A 16,860-nucleotide genomic window follows, 5' to 3' on the forward strand; every position below is an offset into this window, starting at 1 on the left:
ACTAAAACCAAAATTAAACATCCGTTCTTTTATTTATTTCAAATAATTTATCCATTTCTTCTTTTCAACAGCACAAACAATTCAGCATTAAGACTTTTATTAAACAATGCCACAATTAAGCACCAGAAGATACTGCAACAATTCCTGGTTTGTTTGTTTTTTGCAAGAAATTGGCAGATCAGAAGTGTTCAATACAATTTTTAAAAGCACCATGTTTGACAATAGACGTGCATTCACATTTCATTAACCTGTTGGTAATCTAATGGATGCTCTTTTAAGTAAGATGTTCCCCTTTCACACTTAACTAAAGTGACTACTGAGCTGTCCACCACCTGTGGCAATATAGCTTTGTTAAAACTAAAAATTGTTTCAGATCCCTGATGCAAGGCACTTCAAGCACTTGCAAGAAAGTGTCCATGTAAACAGCGATACATTAAAAAAAAACCTTAAAAAACCTAAGGCTGTAATCCTGAACACACTTACTAGGGAGTAAATCCCACTGAACACAGGAGGGCTTAATTCTGAGTAAACATGCATAGGACTGTGCTGCAAGTGAATCATTTTATAGATTGTTGACCAGGTAATGAAAAGTTTCCACAGCAACTAACCAACATGATCAGAACCAGAATATACACCTCAATCTTATTTTTTTTTAAAAAAAACAACAATGTTGTGTTTGTGGATTAAAGCACATGATTTTGGAGGGAGATCACAAACATGCTTATCTCTCAATGAGCAGCAAGTCAAAACACTACATAAGGTTCAAAGCTGCTAGCAAGCTATGGATCTACTTTAAATTGATCCACTCAACCCATTGTTCTTGATCCAAACACACACAAGACATTTTTAAATAAATCCAGCTGTTCGTGGTATACTTAAATAGTGATCTAGACTATGTACACATTATGGAGACACAGTTCTTGCGCATAATTCAAGTATCCGAAGCACCTAATCAGCAGATGAATCAAAACCTCAGTTTGATCCTCTTATTGCTTTTACTTTTAAGCCATCTCTTCCCCACTTGTGACAAAAAGGAGGTGCGGGGAAGAGAGAAGGAAGCAAGATATTAGGCACAGACAGAACAAACACTCCCAACATCAATTTAAGTTTATCCAAAGACAATGAGCACGATCCACTTGCATTGTGGGCTCAAAACTTGCAAGCAAAGAATTCCAACGGAGCTAAAACGGAGGCTGTTTTCTCCCTCCTTCACTTGTGCATACAAGGCAGTGCGAAGGAATGTTAGAGGGGAAAGGGACACATCTCCTTCACTTATACCCAAACTTTTGCAAGGCATGGAGAGAAGGGGCTCAAGAGGTCTGTGGAAATGCACAGAGACTTCCCATTTCTCCCAACACCGTAGCACTGCCTGTATGAGTAGCCATGAGTAGGAGGGGAGGACAGGGCAAGCTTACTGAAATCTTCCACATGCAGGTGCTGTGTCTGCAATGCAATGTCACTGTGCCCCAAACCATTAGGAAATGTTTTGTAGGTGGGCAATTATGTCCATTTCCTAGGGTAGGCTTGTAGCTGCCTGAATGTCACACCACCACCAACATCGTTTTGGCCAGCAAGATGTGGAATGTGATGTTTCCTAAAAATGAAAAATGCTGAATTCTGGTGAAGCTTCTTCAGATCAACCCTCTCTTGCCCCCAGTTCCTTTCCAATGTTTTCCTCCTCCTGTGGCATGTATGTATTTAAAACGCCTATACAGTGGAACCTTGGTTCTCGAACGGCTTAGTTGTCGACCAAATTGGCTCCTGATTGCTGCAAACCCGGAAGTGTTCTGGTTTGCAGACGTTTTTCGGAAGCCGAATGTCCAACACGGATTCTGCTTGAGTGCAGGAAGCTCCTGCAGCCAATACGAAGCAGCGCCTTGGTTTTCGAACAGTTTCAGAAGTCGAACTGACTCCTGGAACGGATTAAGTCCGAGAAGCAAGGTACCACTGTACAGAGCATACATATTTCCTTCTTAAGGTGGTTCTCTATTCTGGCCAAAAGTTTTCTTGAAACACTAAATCACGGTTGGGGATCATGTGCTGTTCAATTTATTGTTGGGCTACAACTCCAATCATCCTGGACCATTGCATGTCATCCTGGACATGCAATCTGGGGCTGATGGGATTTGGATTCCAAAAACATCTGGATGACCACATGTTCCCTAGCCCTAAATCCCCACCACTATATCTTTCCATTCCAAGAGCTACACTACAAGCCATTCCCCACCAGCAGCTCAACCTTCAGAGGGCAGGCAGAAGGGAACACACAAAATGTGGCGGTTACAGCATTCCCCTCCATCTTCCTGAGATAAGTGGCTATGAGACTGGGGTATTAAACTCTCAGAAACATGTGCACAGTCTCCTCATAACTCTCTTCTTTACACACACACACACACACACACACACACACACACACACTTTCTCTCACACACTAAGGAATTGTTCACACATGCATGTTTATCATGGGCCACCAAAGACAATCCACTGGAGGCAAGATTTCCATTTCTCGCAAGGAAAGCTTTTTAGGGCTGAGCCAAAAGTAGTAAAGGGAGGACTGAACAAAGGCATGTGCTAGGATAATCTTAGCTCAGAACTGAAAGAAGTGCTACAACTTTCAGTTGTTTTTCAGAGATCACTGTGAAAGGCTGTTAAAATGTTGATTTTAGAATCCCTTATGGGCCAAGATTATCCTCAAAATCTGAATCTGAAGCAGTGCCCTTACACTAAGGGGAACCCACTTGCTCTTAGTGACATCAGCAAGCAGTCAAATCTGACCGGCTGCACAGCACTGTAATGTCACCACATCCAGTATATAATCCCTGATTGACTGGGATCACTTGAGGATGAATGAAATGGAGAGAGTGAAATGCCAGCTGAAATAGCAGCAGATATTAATCAACAACAACAACAACAACAGGATGAAGGTGCTTGGCCCCCATAAAGTAACAGAGGAGAGACCTGGTGATCATTTGGTTCAACCCTTATGCTTTTCAAGGGCGGCAGGTCACACATTCAAGTGGCAGTAGTCAAATGATGTACATACATGCCTGCATGCTACTTTCTGCCATAAAAGCAAGACTCTTTCACACCAGAGGCAGGCCTACAACTGTGTGTAACAGATTTGCTGGACAATAACTTGCTATGTCACTTCCATTAACAATGTTAGATCTACAAGCAGCTTTCCCTCTCCTTAGATGGACTAACACACGTATGAAATATCCCAACACATGAAGGGATAGGTTAAAAATGTACGTTCACAAACTACATTACAAAATACAGATTTAAAACAAAACAAAAGTTTTCACCAATGAGAAGTCAGTTTTCTAAAACTGCAACTATGGAACAATTTAAATACAAAAGTCTCATACAAAATAAGAAAGAAAGAGAAAGAAACAGGGAAGCCTCATCTCTTAAAAAGCATTTTCTTTAAGTGACCTGATTCATAGGTCTAAATCTACAAACACAAATGGTTATCATAAGAGAGAACTAAGAGGTAAAATGCTATTTAAAAATGCTTCAGTTGGAGAACTGAGGTACCATTCTTGACGTTTGCATTTTAAAAAAACTCCTGCAGAAGTTACGCTTGGCTTAAAAGGCAGCCTTTAAGCATTGCTTCCTTCCTCCTCTTGTGGTCTAGAATTCCTGAAATCTGGAATCTGATCTGTGAAAGACTGTGTCATCCACTGTCCATTGGGGACATCTCCAAAGGAAGATCCACTGCTGTACTCTGCACTGGTTGCTGCAGGAAAACAAACCAAAATGACTTAATCATTTAGTTGGTGCTCTGGCTGACGTTAGAAAAGGAATTTCCCCAAATGTGCTGGTTACAGATTTTGCCCACCAGGGGGCATCCATTCATCTGTTTGACTGTAGATGGGGGGTGGCTGAGGGTAGCCACCTCAGGGAAACTCTAACCCAGGCATGTCCAAAGTCCGTTTTGGGGGCCTAATTCGGCCCCCGTGGCAGTATATGTCCTGGGGTAAAATCCTAAGAAAAGCTCAACAACTTTGGGGTAAAATTGTAAAAAAACCTGAACAACTTTGGTCGGCCCTCACGCATGTTCACTTCATCAAATCTGGCCCTCTTTGAAAAAAGTTTGGGCACCCCTGAGAGTCTAACCCATTCCCCACCATGAAATTTTCAGCTACAAAAGCCACCCAGCTGCTATCCATTTAAAAAAGTTAAACACGTACAACTTAAAGCAACTAACTTACTCAATCCATTTCATTAAGAAAACAATTGGGGGGGAAAACTAAAGATGGCCATATTTTAGCCAACTCTATAAGAAAGTAAGTGTGCTTCAAGAATTCTATGCCTTCCTTGAAGGCATTCCTGTCGGTCTGTTTTCCACTGGAAGAGAAATATTTGCCCATCAAATGTCCCATCTCTGGAAGGGAGTCTTTAATTAATTATTGGGTTAGTGCCATTACTTTTTATTTGTTTTTTAGATGGTATTTTAGGAAACAGTTTTGATCTTATGCAGCTCTGGTTCTAATATCTGGTTTAGTGCTCTGCTGCTTCATAAATGATTGTTTATTGTATTTGTAGTTTCATTTTTATTTGTGAGCCACTATGAGAATCACTTGGGGCTGAAGAGCAACATAGAAAATAAATGGAATTAAAAAGCACAACTGGCACTTAAAATTTGTATTTTGTTATTCTGTTTCACTAAAGATGATAAATAAGTCGAATAACCATGAGTAACTCTTTGGATTTTGGATTTGCTATTTCTCGCTAATTTACCATGTCCCCCAACAGTCCCCCTAGATCCTCTGGCATTAGCACGGCGGCTGCGGCTGCTTATCATTATTATTATCATTATCTTACAAGTGATAAATTGAGAGAGTGAAAGACAGAGAAAATATATGGCAACTGAAAAGACTGAATTTTACTTACACAGATTTATACATGCTTCTCTACGTCGGATTTTAAAAAGATATAAAAAGTTACATGTGAATGCAGAATGTGACTTCTACTTTATAACACCTTAATACAGTGGTGTCCCGCAAGACGAATGCCTCGCAAGACGAAAAACTCGCTAGACGAAAGGGTTTTCCGTTTTTTGAGTCGTTCCGCAAGACGAATTTCCCTATGGGCTTGCTTCGCAAGACGAAACATCTTGCGAGTTCTTGCGAGTTTGTTTCCTTTTTCTTAAAGCCGCTAATAGCCGTGCTTCGCAAGACGAAAAAACCGCAAGACGAAGAGACGCGCGGAACGGATTAATTTTGTCTTGCGAGGCACCACTGTAGTTTATACTTTTGCATTGAGTTCCAAATGCAGTGTTGCACTTGTCTAAAACAAAAGAAATTAATAGAATCAATCCTAATTATCTTCTGCATCAGGGAACATGGATTAAAATGAAGAGAAAACAAAATATTCCCTATACTCTACCTGTTCCATTTGAAGGGAAGTTACATGGTTCACCATCCTCAGCTGTTTTCTCACCATAAGCACCCCCGTAAGCTGCTTCATAACCCGGATCATATTTTTCTTCTTTGACAGCCATTTTCTTAGCATCCTCTGAAGAAACACACACACATTGAAAGCTTAAATCAAATCTCTAACCGGTCATGAACAAGTGGATATATGAGAAACAAAAATGAAATATATGATCACAGTGGAGAGACCTTAATATAGACATGGATGGAAAGAAATAGTATGATACAATAGTAATGTTGGTGTGAATCAATAAGAGGAAATATGGTTAACCCTTATAAATAATTACAGTACTTAGGGGACCTATCTTGGACTTTCCATAAAATAAACAAAATGATGACAATGAGACAGTGTAACTTAGAGGAAATATTGTTTAACGGACAGTGAAGTAGATAGTAGTTCATATTGACCGATAGTTTTAAATAATTTTATATTCTTTCTGTACATGACCAGTACAGTGGAACCTTGGTTCTCGAACGGCTTAGTCGACGAACAAATCGGCTCCCGAGTGCCAAAAACCCAGAAGTGAGTGTTCCGGTTTTTGAACGAATTTCGGAAGCTGAACGTCTGATGCGGCTGTTGGTTATTGTTTCTCTGGCGCCTGCACCAATCGGAAGTTGCGCCTTGGTTTTGGGAGTCGAATGGACTTCTGGAACGGATTAAATTCGAGAACCAAGGTTGCACTGTAGATGGAAAATCGGAAGTCCCTCTTTTGTCATTTTTGCTAATGTTTCTGTTTCTGCTTTCTTTGTTTTCTCTCTCTCTTCTCTCTCTTTATCTCTGTTGCCTCTTTCTCTTTTTCTTCTTTTTCTTGTTTTGTATCTTAGGTAGCTGTAACCTTATTGTATTATGGGAAAAATCTCAATAAAAACCTTATCGAGAAAAATAAATCAGATTTCAAACACCGTTATCCTACTCAGAAGGCATATTCTAATTATACCCTTATTGTATATGATTAAATAATATTCAGTATAAAATAGAATTTTAAGGAATTACAAGTTACAAGACCTCCAAAATGTATTAAAAACTTTCTATTTGCTCTCTTGTTAAACTTGTTAAGGAATAGTTTCACAGAAGAAATCATGCATACATTTAGGACACTTTTGTTTAAAATAGGTCACAACTGCAGCCTTCCAGTTACAGCACTAAGCAGCTGCCCAGGCCCACTTTATTTTTCTCATGTGGATTACGTCTTTTGAGCAAATCCTGGTTATTCTGGCTTCATATGCTATACCTTGTGCTAGCTGCAAGTCAAATGTGTACTGCACTTCCTGGACCTCTGCATTTGACGCAACACCCTTCAGCTGATCCCTTAGGTCTTTCAGCTTGATGTAATAATGAACTTTATCTTGTGCACGAGGAAACTGAGCACATCTTGCACTGGATGAGGGCATAACATAGCAAAGCTGTAAAAAGGAAAAAATATCAAAACAGAAGGCAATGTTAAATCAGAAGCCTTCAAACTGGTAGAGCATTTTTTAAAATACTAACTTTGTTTCAAAAACTTCCATTATCTCACTCACAGGTAGTAAAATCTTAAATTCTAAGGTAACAGTTTTGAATAGGAGTGTTTTTTCCTCCATCAGTGCAAGGTTATATCAATTCATTCTTCCACAAATGGTAAGATTCTGTGTTTTCATTTCATAACCATGACAGGAACTTACTGTTTCTGTGTCTGGAACCTTATGTGGCTGGAGTCCAAATTCCAACTTTTTAACCTTTACGCCAAAAACCTCTTTGCTGAAAATGTCATAAATGCCTACAGTCAAATTAAATACAAATTGACTGTTAGTCACAGTACCATACCAGTGAAATCAATATGCAGAAATCTTGTATATAAAAGGCTCACATTTTCCATTAAAAACTGCTATTTTAGGTTGATACTTCTGCAATTTTTGCACCAGAATCCGTCCTCCTTCCCGAAACTCTTTGCTAAAAAGTGGGAGGAAAATATTAAGTTATATAGCAGGTCTGGAAATACCCATGATCTATTTACGGAATTCCAACTTGACCCTACCTGGAAAGGTCCTTGCTCCCTGGTGTAGTCCTTTCCACCATGTTTGTAAACCCAATACCATATTTATGTGGCAAAGTGTGGTCATCCATATGATTCAACTGTTCTTCACTTAACCCAGACAAAAAGAGACACTTCCCTGTGGAGGCAGAAAATATATGATTCTTATAGTTTGTGTTACAATGCAGTCAACTTCTTATCACTGCTCAGGCAACCAGTACTTGAACACCATGTCGTTTTTGGCTCTCATATTGTGTGCTTCCCACACAATTTGCCTCTGATGTTCTTGGAAGGAAGTGAGATAACTAATATCTTCTCACTGCTTGGCATTTCCTTTTTAGCATTAATGCTGAATATGCACTATTTTGCATGCTCATCATTTCACCCATGCAGCCATTTACTACACTTCTTCTAACAAAAGCCAAATCTTGCCCACATTCTCATTTCTCTAGCCCTTCTACAATCAGAAAATGCAGAATTAAAACTGCGTTCTTAAAATTTTCAAGAGATCATAGAAGGAGGAACTTACAGAAGTGGTTTCCAGGTCCTGGGTAATGATGGCCTTTGTAGGCTGCCATTAAACCTGGATTTATACCAATCTAGAAAACAAAAGAACAATTAAATCTTCTCATCTGTTCCATGGAATAACTCAAAGTGCTTTGGATACTTTTTATTCCCTGAATGGTTTAGGACTGGGTCATCTACAGGGCTGCCTTTTCCTAGATGAGCCTGCCCACATATTTACATTATGTTCCTATGTGCTTGGTTTTATAACATGGTTTTAATGCATTGGTTTTAACTATCTCTGTTTTCTTTGAATATATTTTAATGCTATTAGTAAGAGAGGATTGCTGCTGCTTTCTATTTCTGTTTTGGCTGTTTTCATATTTTTGGCAACGGACGTTTTAAAATTGTTAAGTTGTGATTTTGTTCTGTTAGCTACCTTGAGCTTTTTTTGAGGAATGACAAGATACAAATGTTTTAAATAAATAAAGACCTGTTTACGACTATTAATTGCTGAAGCAAAGCAGGGTATGGAACTAAAATGTGAAATAACTCAGAGACGACTTTCACGTTCCAGAAAATATAAAGTTAATCACTTATCTCATCCGCTCTTACAGATCTGTTGTAAATACTTGAAATGTTTATGACAATGGGAAACCACTGTGCTAAAACAGAGGAAAATACTTTAAAACAGCTAAGGAAAAAGCAAAAGTGGAAATAGACCTCAATTATTTGTTGGGAATAAGGAAATATCAGAAAGTGATCACTTTTTGTTCCCAGCCAATCTAGTAAAATGATTACTTGAAACAATAAATGACCCTCTTCTTATCAATTAAAAAGAAGAAAAAAAGGGGGGGGGAATGATAAATTATCCTCATAGAGAAACTCCCAGGGACAAACATTAAAATGTAGAGCCAAAAGGTCATGCAAGAGGAGGAGGTTTGTAACATTTCTATACAGAGCCCAAATCTATACAAGGGAAGAACAGAATGCTATTGTTGCAACAGACTAACACAGACATCTCTTTTGGGATTTACTACAAAGTTGCTAACTGAACTGGCTGCAAAACAGTTATCTACAGATAAAACTTTCTTACATCTGACTTACAATTACAATATCCAAATTGAAGGTCAGTATATCAGGAAGAGTTTTGGTTAACAATTCAGCTTCAGATACGCCATTAAAACGATCTACTTTCCTTTTGACTTTGAAAGTATCTGTGATTTTTTCTTGTTTGGCTTTTGATTTGGCAACTTTAGCAGCAGGTTTCTTGGGTTCAGAAGTTTTGTTTTTTCTCTTTCTTCCTTTAACAGTTGCTGTAAGACAAAAGGAAATTACTTTTCATTAAGTCTTTGGAGATGGCAAAATACTACTAATTAATCAGAGATGATGTGAAATGTTACATTTAAAAATCTATTTCTAGCTAATAAAATATCTTTCAGCTGAACATGACATCCAACAAATATTCTCAACGAAAGTTGGAAGAACTCCACATCTTTCTAACTTATCCAAACCGTTACTGCCCTGAAAAGAGCATCAGATCGCTCTTGCTGTTAATATTTATCTTTGGATAGATAAATATTACTAGAAACCTGCTGGTACATGAAAGAGGGTTTTTTAAATGCCTTGCAAATGAGCTCTGAGCATCAAAACTGACCCCCAGTGCCCATTTCTGGAGAAAGTACACAATAAAAAATTACTTGAGAAATCTTAAGGTTATTCAAGTTTAGTTCTAGAGGCTGCTTTTTACAAATAAATTCAATTTGCTATTGAATATAAGAAATCACAAGGCTGCAAGAAAAGTTTGATTGCATCAAAACTTTATTTTGTGCATTATCCTAAGAAATACCTTAGTAACTATATGGCAAGCAATCATATAGTTATGTTGCAAACTAAGAAGTTGCATTATTAAATGTTACCCAGAAATTAGTAACAGTATCCAAGAATTTTAAAGGGATTGGTAATCTACTATTTTAAATATTGATGTAGAATAATCAAGTGAGACTAAATTTGAAATCTTTAATACAATATGCTGGCCAACCAGAAAAAAGATGGGATCAGTTTCTGAACTACAAAACAGAATAAAAAGGGTTGCATTGACAATCTGAGAACAATGTAATGCATGTATGAATACCATGATATAGACAGGTTATGCAACTTGTTCCTGTAACTTTGACATTTACCTTTTACTGTATACAACAGAAATGCAAGTTAAGTATGTTCATGTAAACTGCTGCTTCATCAGTTATTAGAAAAAATGTGCAAGCTCAAGCTAGAAGTGTCCACTCTTTCTTGTTACTACAATATTTTAAAACTGTAAAGAAAAGGGCACATTTTCACAATAAGCATTGATTCAGGTCAGCAATACCACCACTCTGAAGAATGAAGCTATCCAACTGTTTTCAGATATTCTAAAAGAAATATGTTCCTGCATATTTGCTTAAACATTTCAAGGGAAAAAATTGAGACACCTTTAACAGGTTCTGGAACAAAGTCTGATTCCAAAGGCCCCTGAAGTGCTTCCTCTTCATTCATCATCTCCATGTTTGGAACTCCAGTCATCATTTGATGGAATGGAAAAGGATAAAATGCTGGTTGAAGGGCAGTATAATGTCTTTAAAAAAATAATTTAAAAAGGTTAAAATTACTACCATTTCAAATTATAAATTTGGAACAAAATTTCAAGTAGTATTTGACATGCATTTTCAAGTCTAGTCTGGTGGATTTCTTCCATGTTTGGCAACAATTCTCATCTTATATATTATATACTTCTGCTCCCACAGGATCATAGCCAAGGTCAACAAAAAGGGTACTTCCAGACAGGTGCTTGGTGTGGAATGGGTGCTCCTTAGGCATGCACATCTTTTGCAGCGTTCCCAAGACATTGTTTGTGTAAAAATACCATTCTATACTTCCCCATTTAATTCAGACTTACCCTTTCCAAGAAAAATCCAATTAATTTTAAAAAATGTTGCCAACAGCCCATTTGTGAGATCTATTCTATTAACCTCTTACAGATAGGTAGCCGTGTTGGTCTGCCATAGTCAAAACAAAAAAAATTCCTTCCAGTAGCACCTTAAAGACCAACTAAGTTAGTTCTTGGTATGAGCTTTCATGTGCATGCACACTTCAGTGTATCTGAAGAAGTGTGCATGCACACGAAAGCTCATACCAAGAACTAACTTAGTTGGTCTTTAAGGTGCTACTGGAAGGAATTTTTTTTGTTTTGACTATTAACCTCTGTTCTGGAAGTATCCCAAGTTACCCTTGAATAGTTGTACTTGCTTTTTGTTTGTTAATATATGATCAGAGTGGTAACAGGGTTGATTCTCAAAGTCTAATTTAAACACAAACAAATGATTTGGAGAGCTACGTTTCCTGTTTGCATGATCTGGGAAAGCACAAATACTGTCAATTGCTAATCAAGTCAACGAGTCCCAACACAACATGTTAACCTGGTTCAAGCACTGAAAAACCCTACAAGCAGAGTAAAAGAAGTTACAACACACACTGAAAGGCACCACTTCTTGACAGCAATTCACTGAAAGAAAGACTGTAGAGCAGAGGCAGGGCATTTGACTTGCATGCAGAAACCCCCAGGGCTCAGTCCCCAGCACCTCCAGATTTGGTTGGGAAAGTCCCAACCAAAGAAAGCTGCTGCTGGCCAGAACAGACCATCAGATGCATCAAAACAGAGCTTCCAATGAGACTTCCTATGCTGCGAATTAAATAAAATAAAAAGGTGCCAATATGCTCATGCAAACTGCTGCTGGGAAAACCTGCTGTCATGGGTCAGATACTAGTTCCTATCCGCAGCTGAGTTCATAGATATGCCCCATATGCCCACATATTTTAAGAGTATTTGAACTGGACCACTGCTGTTGTACTATAAATAAGGAGGAACAACTAGCATCCTCAGCTCTACCCTTACACTTATTAAGGCAAGTTAGTTTCCACCTTAAGTGTAATTGAAAGCGGGCAAGGAAAAACCATCCTTTCACCACTCTTTACAACTAACATAAAGAAGCAACTCATCCACATTATTTGATCCTGAATACACACCCGTAGAAAGGATAATTGCTTGCCAAGGTAATAGGAAGAGTTCTGAATACACATTTCATGGAGGCCTAGTTCCACATGAACTGCTTCAAGTTGGTAAGCCTGTTTCTGGATTGTACCATTTCACACTGCACAGGTGGAAGCTCACTTCACCACACACTCTTCAATTACACCAGTCCCGTGCCCTTACTGGTAGAAAAATGAGAAACCAGAGGCTTCAAGCCTCTTTCTGACACACCAGTTTTCTATGTAAGGGCACTTTTTGATAATATGAATCATGCCAAGCCCACCCACCCAATCTGGTAGCAGCACATGTATATGCACAAAACATGTCTCTCTCATATCAGTCTCTGCCTTCACTCCTCCATTGTCTCCCGAGACAGATGGATACCAATCAATATGTATATATGTGTGTTTGTAAATATTTATAACCCACCCTATAATCAAAGGATCTCAGGGCAAGGTGCATGAGAACCATTTTTTAAAATTGCAATCAAAAACAATAAACACACACACACACACATACAGGGGAGTCATGACAGTAAAATGTGTGCTGTGAGCGTACCTAACAGATCTTGCTCCAATATTACACATATGCTAGTAAGTATACATAATTGTGTATTTGTGTGTGTGTGTGTGTGTGTGTGTGTGTGAGAGAGAGAGAGAGAGAGAGAGAGAGAGAGAGAGGTGCAGGCCTCCATCCTGTGTGCATCTGCCCATGTATCAGTAATATAAACACGCATTATAAATAACAATACAGAGGCGACCCAGAGCCTCGCTCGCTCCCCTCTCCCCCTTCCCATTCCGGGCTCAGGCCTTGGCCTGCCTGTGGCAAGAGACCCTGGCCTGGAAGCCTTTTGTGCTCGCCGCAGCCTCCTCCACGGCAGGAGGGGAGGCGACCACGGCCCCCTCCGCCCCCAGAGGGCCTTGGAAGCCCCCCTGCCCACCCGCTAGCTCGGCCTCGGCCTCCTTCCGCCCCATCTACCTGGGGCCGGGCTCCTCGGCTTCCATCCCGAGCGCTGGCGTCTCCTCGACGCCCACCTCCCCAGCTAGCGAAGGCCCGGCGAGAACTCGAGGCCTAGTCAGCGCCAGCCAAGCCCAACCCCCAAAACCTCGCGACCCTCGTCAAGGCCCCTCCCCCTCCCCCCACAGCTCGCGCGCTGTACCTTCTGCCGCCGACTCTCTCTGGTTCCGCGGCGCCGGCGTGGGCTGGCCGGCCCACAGAGACAGGAAAAGGATAGACTGACACGCGGCGCGGCCTACCGTAGAATTCCGGGATGGAGAAACGTGGGGCTACGATTTCAGCGACGTAGGAAGCTTGCCTTTGCTTCGTTGGCCGACGTGGCTCGGCGTTGCCTGGTCTGAAGTGTAGCAGCGCTCCGGAACAGGCTGGGTTCTCTCGCGCAGCCCTGCCTGGGTTTGCTAGAGGGATGTGGGGCCAAACGTGGGCGTTTTATTTTATTACTTCAGTGTGTGTGTATATATGTATACACATGTATGTGTGTATGTAACACATACAAATTTTATTTTATTTCAATTTTATTTTATTACTTCATCATAGACATAGCAAAAATAGGAGTGACTTAGTTCATCAGCCTTGTTATAGCACTTCCGGTCTAAAAGCGAACGGCTTTCCTTCTTTATTTCCCGATGCGGAATATTTAGGGCTTTTTTTCCATATATATGTTACACTTTAGAGCAGGCGTAGAGCACCTAGGGCGAGAATTACAGCCATGGGCGTGTTTCAAATCTTCCCTTGAATGAAAAGGCTACACGCTATTCTACATTTCTATCTCTAGGGTGCTTTCCAGTTCCAGGAAGGGGGGCGGGAAGGAGTTGTAACAGCTTGTTGTACACGTGACTTCTTGACCTGTGCGTTGCTCTTGCCTTCCGCGTCCTCTATTGGTTCCTGGTCCGGTCAAAGAGAACCTTCTTTCGGCTCGTCCTTCGTGAGATTAGGCTCCGCCACCGACGAGCCAGCGATCAGGGCTGATGCAGGTAACCGGTGCTAGCAAGCAGGGAGCTTCATGGAAGAAAAGCCCCCCCCCCCCATCTACCCCTTTCCATTGGGAAGAACCTGGCTTGCCTTTTGGCGTTGTGGAAGGACACGCGTGTCCGTTGGGCGAGATGCGTGTTTGTTACTTGGCGGATTTGCTCGGTTTCATCGATCTGAGATAACCGTTTAAGAGACCCGCAGGCAACCCACTTCTCACACCGCGGAGACTGCCGTTCATGAGCCTTTGCTGGATCCTTTGCAACTGTTACTTGAGGCGCAGGTGGCCTGTGTCGCAGAGTGCTTTCTTTTCTTTCATTTTGATAATAATTTTTATTAGTTTTCAATTAGGTTCCAAGAATAGCCTCATTATAACAATACCAATTTACAATACAATTATTTGCAGAGTGCTTTCCATTAGCTTTGGCTGGTGGGCCTTATCTGGAGAGGGAAAGCCCAACTACTGCTCTCTATGCTCTGGTAAACTCCAGGTTAAAGGTAAAGGTAAAGGTACCCCTGCCCGTACGGGCCAGTCTTGCCAGACTCTAGGGTTGTGCGCCCATCTCACTCTATAGGCCGAGGGCCAGCGCTGTCCGGAGACACTTTTCTGGGTCATGTGGCCAGCGTGACAAAGCTGCATCTGGCGAGCCAGCGCAGCACACGGAACGCCGTTTACCTTCCCGCTAGTAAGCGGTCCCTATTTATCTACTTGCACCCGAAGGTGCTTTCGAACTGCTAGGTTGGCAGGCGCTGGGACCGAGCAACGGGAGCGCATCCCGCCGCGGGGATTCGAACCGCCGACCTTTCGATCGGCAAGTCCTAGGCGCTGAGGCTTTAACCCACAGCGCCACCCGCGTCCCAAACTCCAGGTTAGATTACTGCAATAAAGACAGTCCCATCTAGGGTTTGTTTCATTAATCCAAACAGATTGTACCTAAGGTATGTATCAGCATGGCTGACATCTCCAGGAATGGGCACAGCTGGCACACAAATTTATTCCATGACAGACTAATGTGTTGTTTTCAGAATTTTTACTGGATTGGAGCCCACAGCATGCCAACGATTACATGGGACTGAAATTGCAGTCCCATGCACATCTCCTTAGAAATCCCACTGTGTGCAGTGGGACATACTCCCAAGTAATTGTGCATAGGAGTGCAGCCTAAAACTGTGTTTCCACCTCTGTGTTGGGGATTTGCTGTGTGGCTTTGAGCAAGAAAAAGCACAGGAAGGATGATAGTAAAAATGCTTTCCAAGCATAAGATGCAGCTTTGTTTCAGGAATGAGGGTTGTAGGTAAGTCATACTAGTGTAGTAGGTCCATTGTACTCAACAAACTTAAGTTAATCAATTGAAATTCATTTTGAGCATTATTAGTTGGGCACTGCCAGAACGTCCAGCATCTTGTGTTTCTATCCTGGACTTCATCACTTTCCTTTTAGGTCATCAGAGTTCATGCCATTTCTTCACTATTCAGTGTCCTCGTCTTCCTCTTTTACTTGTATTCCAGCTGCTGCTAGTAGCTCTTGGCTATGCCTGCAGGAGTAGCTTGGCCTCGCTACCTGAAAATGTTCAGTGCAAGTATGTTGGCCATGTTTGCTGGTGCAGAAGTTGTCCATCGATATTACAGGCCTGATCTTGTAAGTGGCTTCTCCCCTCCCCGCACCATTTATGTATTGGTTTGTTTGAAATAGTTGCACCTTTCAACTTCAGAAGGACCCCCAGGACAGCTTACATCAAACAACACAGTAACACTGGGAATACACTTATTCCCCAATACAGCTCTGAGAGGTAATATATCTCCCAAGACTCTAGTTTTTTTGGGTTTTTTTACTGTCCATCCCATGACAGACAGTAGCCAGCTTCAGTAGCCTAGGTCTTAGATGAGCTGCTGAGCAATAATAGTTGGATATTCTGTTGCCTGGATGGCTTTGAACACCTTACACTTTTCCCTAAGCCTGCAGATCTGTGTCCAAAGGCAGTTCAAAATATTCCTTTATTGTTTTAGCCTTTTATCCTAATGTGCATTTTGAAATGGAGTGTGGGGAATTTTTGGCCCTCCTGATGTTGCTGAACCCATTACCCCTGCCCATTGGCTGTGCTTGCTGGGGCTGATGGGAGTTGTAGTTCAGCAATACCCAGAAGCCCACACCTGGGCTAGAGCTAATACCTTATCATGGTTCATGACCTAGAAGTTTCCACCAAGTGTGCATATAATCAAAGCTATAAATTTAAAAACTGAACTTGTGGTTCTTGGTATCAGTGACTTTCCTTTTTTCTTTTTTTAGACAATACCAGAAGTTCCTCCCAAGCCTGGAGAACTCAGAACTGAACTATTGGGGCTCAAAGAAAGAAACCAGGAAGTTCAGCCTTCACAACAGTGATGATGCAAGGATTATGTTCCTCCATGAACTGCTCTTTAGTATTTATAATTGAACCTGTGCAATTTCAGAGCTTTCTGGCAACACTGGCTATACAAGTCATCTAGCGTATGCCCATTTTCTGGAGTCAAAATATTTTTACTTCCTCCCATGCAATACAAGGCCATCTTTTACTTAGCTGTCTGGTTTGTCTCAATATGTACCTGTAGCATTGCTCTCTCTATATGGCACAATATGCCAGTACTATTTTCCCCCTTTTCCTTAAAACGGTTTCTGTAGGTTTTTGATGAGGTGTTAAGCTTTTCTACCCTTCTGGAAGAGTGACTTCCAGAGATCAATGAGCCAGGTTGTCAGCCCAAGGGCAGGGACTAAGATGTGACACAAGAGCAAAAGGTATTTCATAGAATAGGGACACAGAGGATCATCAACACCCTGCAATGCAGAAATATGCAGCTGTCCGTTCAAGTACTAGTT

At 41.0% G+C, this 16,860-nt stretch overlaps 2 protein-coding genes across 2 annotated transcripts; one reads left to right on the plus strand and one right to left on the minus strand.

Moving 5' to 3' along the window:
* Positions 1 to 13: 13 nt before the first annotated feature.
* Positions 14 to 13,151, minus strand: TDG (thymine DNA glycosylase). The gene is made up of 10 exons (XM_028747687.2): positions 12,999 to 13,151; positions 10,426 to 10,568; positions 9,062 to 9,270; positions 7,980 to 8,049; positions 7,454 to 7,589; positions 7,286 to 7,368; positions 7,101 to 7,195; positions 6,671 to 6,842; positions 5,392 to 5,520; positions 14 to 3,739 (listed from the first exon to the last, which is right to left on the minus strand). Exons 1-10 carry the CDS (start codon positions 13,022 to 13,024, stop codon positions 3,603 to 3,605), a joined length of 1,200 nt encoding a protein of 399 aa, XP_028603520.1. The 5' UTR covers positions 13,025 to 13,151; the 3' UTR covers positions 14 to 3,602.
* A 328-nt stretch (positions 13,152 to 13,479) lies between these two features.
* On the plus strand, positions 13,480 to 16,563 carry UQCC6 (ubiquinol-cytochrome c reductase complex assembly factor 6). Its single transcript, XM_028747691.2, has 3 exons — positions 13,480 to 14,011; positions 15,516 to 15,645; positions 16,294 to 16,563. The coding sequence occupies exons 2-3, from the start codon at positions 15,538 to 15,540 to the stop codon at positions 16,387 to 16,389; spliced, it is 204 nt and encodes a 67-aa protein (XP_028603524.1). The 5' UTR covers positions 13,480 to 14,011; positions 15,516 to 15,537; the 3' UTR covers positions 16,390 to 16,563.
* The last annotated feature ends 297 nt before the right edge of the window (positions 16,564 to 16,860 follow it).

This window comes from Podarcis muralis, chromosome 10 (genome assembly GCF_964188315.1).
Source record: "Podarcis muralis chromosome 10, rPodMur119.hap1.1, whole genome shotgun sequence".
Classification (NCBI taxonomy): Eukaryota; Metazoa; Chordata; class Lepidosauria; order Squamata; family Lacertidae; genus Podarcis; species Podarcis muralis.

Bases quoted from the DNA above. Each gene is read 5' to 3' on its own strand.
- TDG (XM_028747687.2), bottom strand. From the start codon at position 13,024: ATGGAAGCCGAGGAGCCCGGCCCCAG. The intron at 7,369-7,453 runs GTAGGGTCAAGT...CCCACTTTTTAG, and splicing joins GGGAGCAAGGACCTTTCCAG to CAAAGAGTTTCGGGAAGGAG. The intron at 5,521-6,670 runs GTATAGCATATG...GTGTTTCTTCAG, and splicing joins TGACTTGCAGCTAGCACAAG to AGGATGCTAAGAAAATGGCT.
- UQCC6 (XM_028747691.2), top strand. From the start codon at position 15,538: ATGCCTGCAGGAGTAGCTTGGCCTCGCTACCTGAAAATGTTCAGTGCA. The intron at 15,646-16,293 runs GTAAGTGGCTTC...TTCTTTTTTTAG, and splicing joins GATATTACAGGCCTGATCTT to ACAATACCAGAAGTTCCTCC.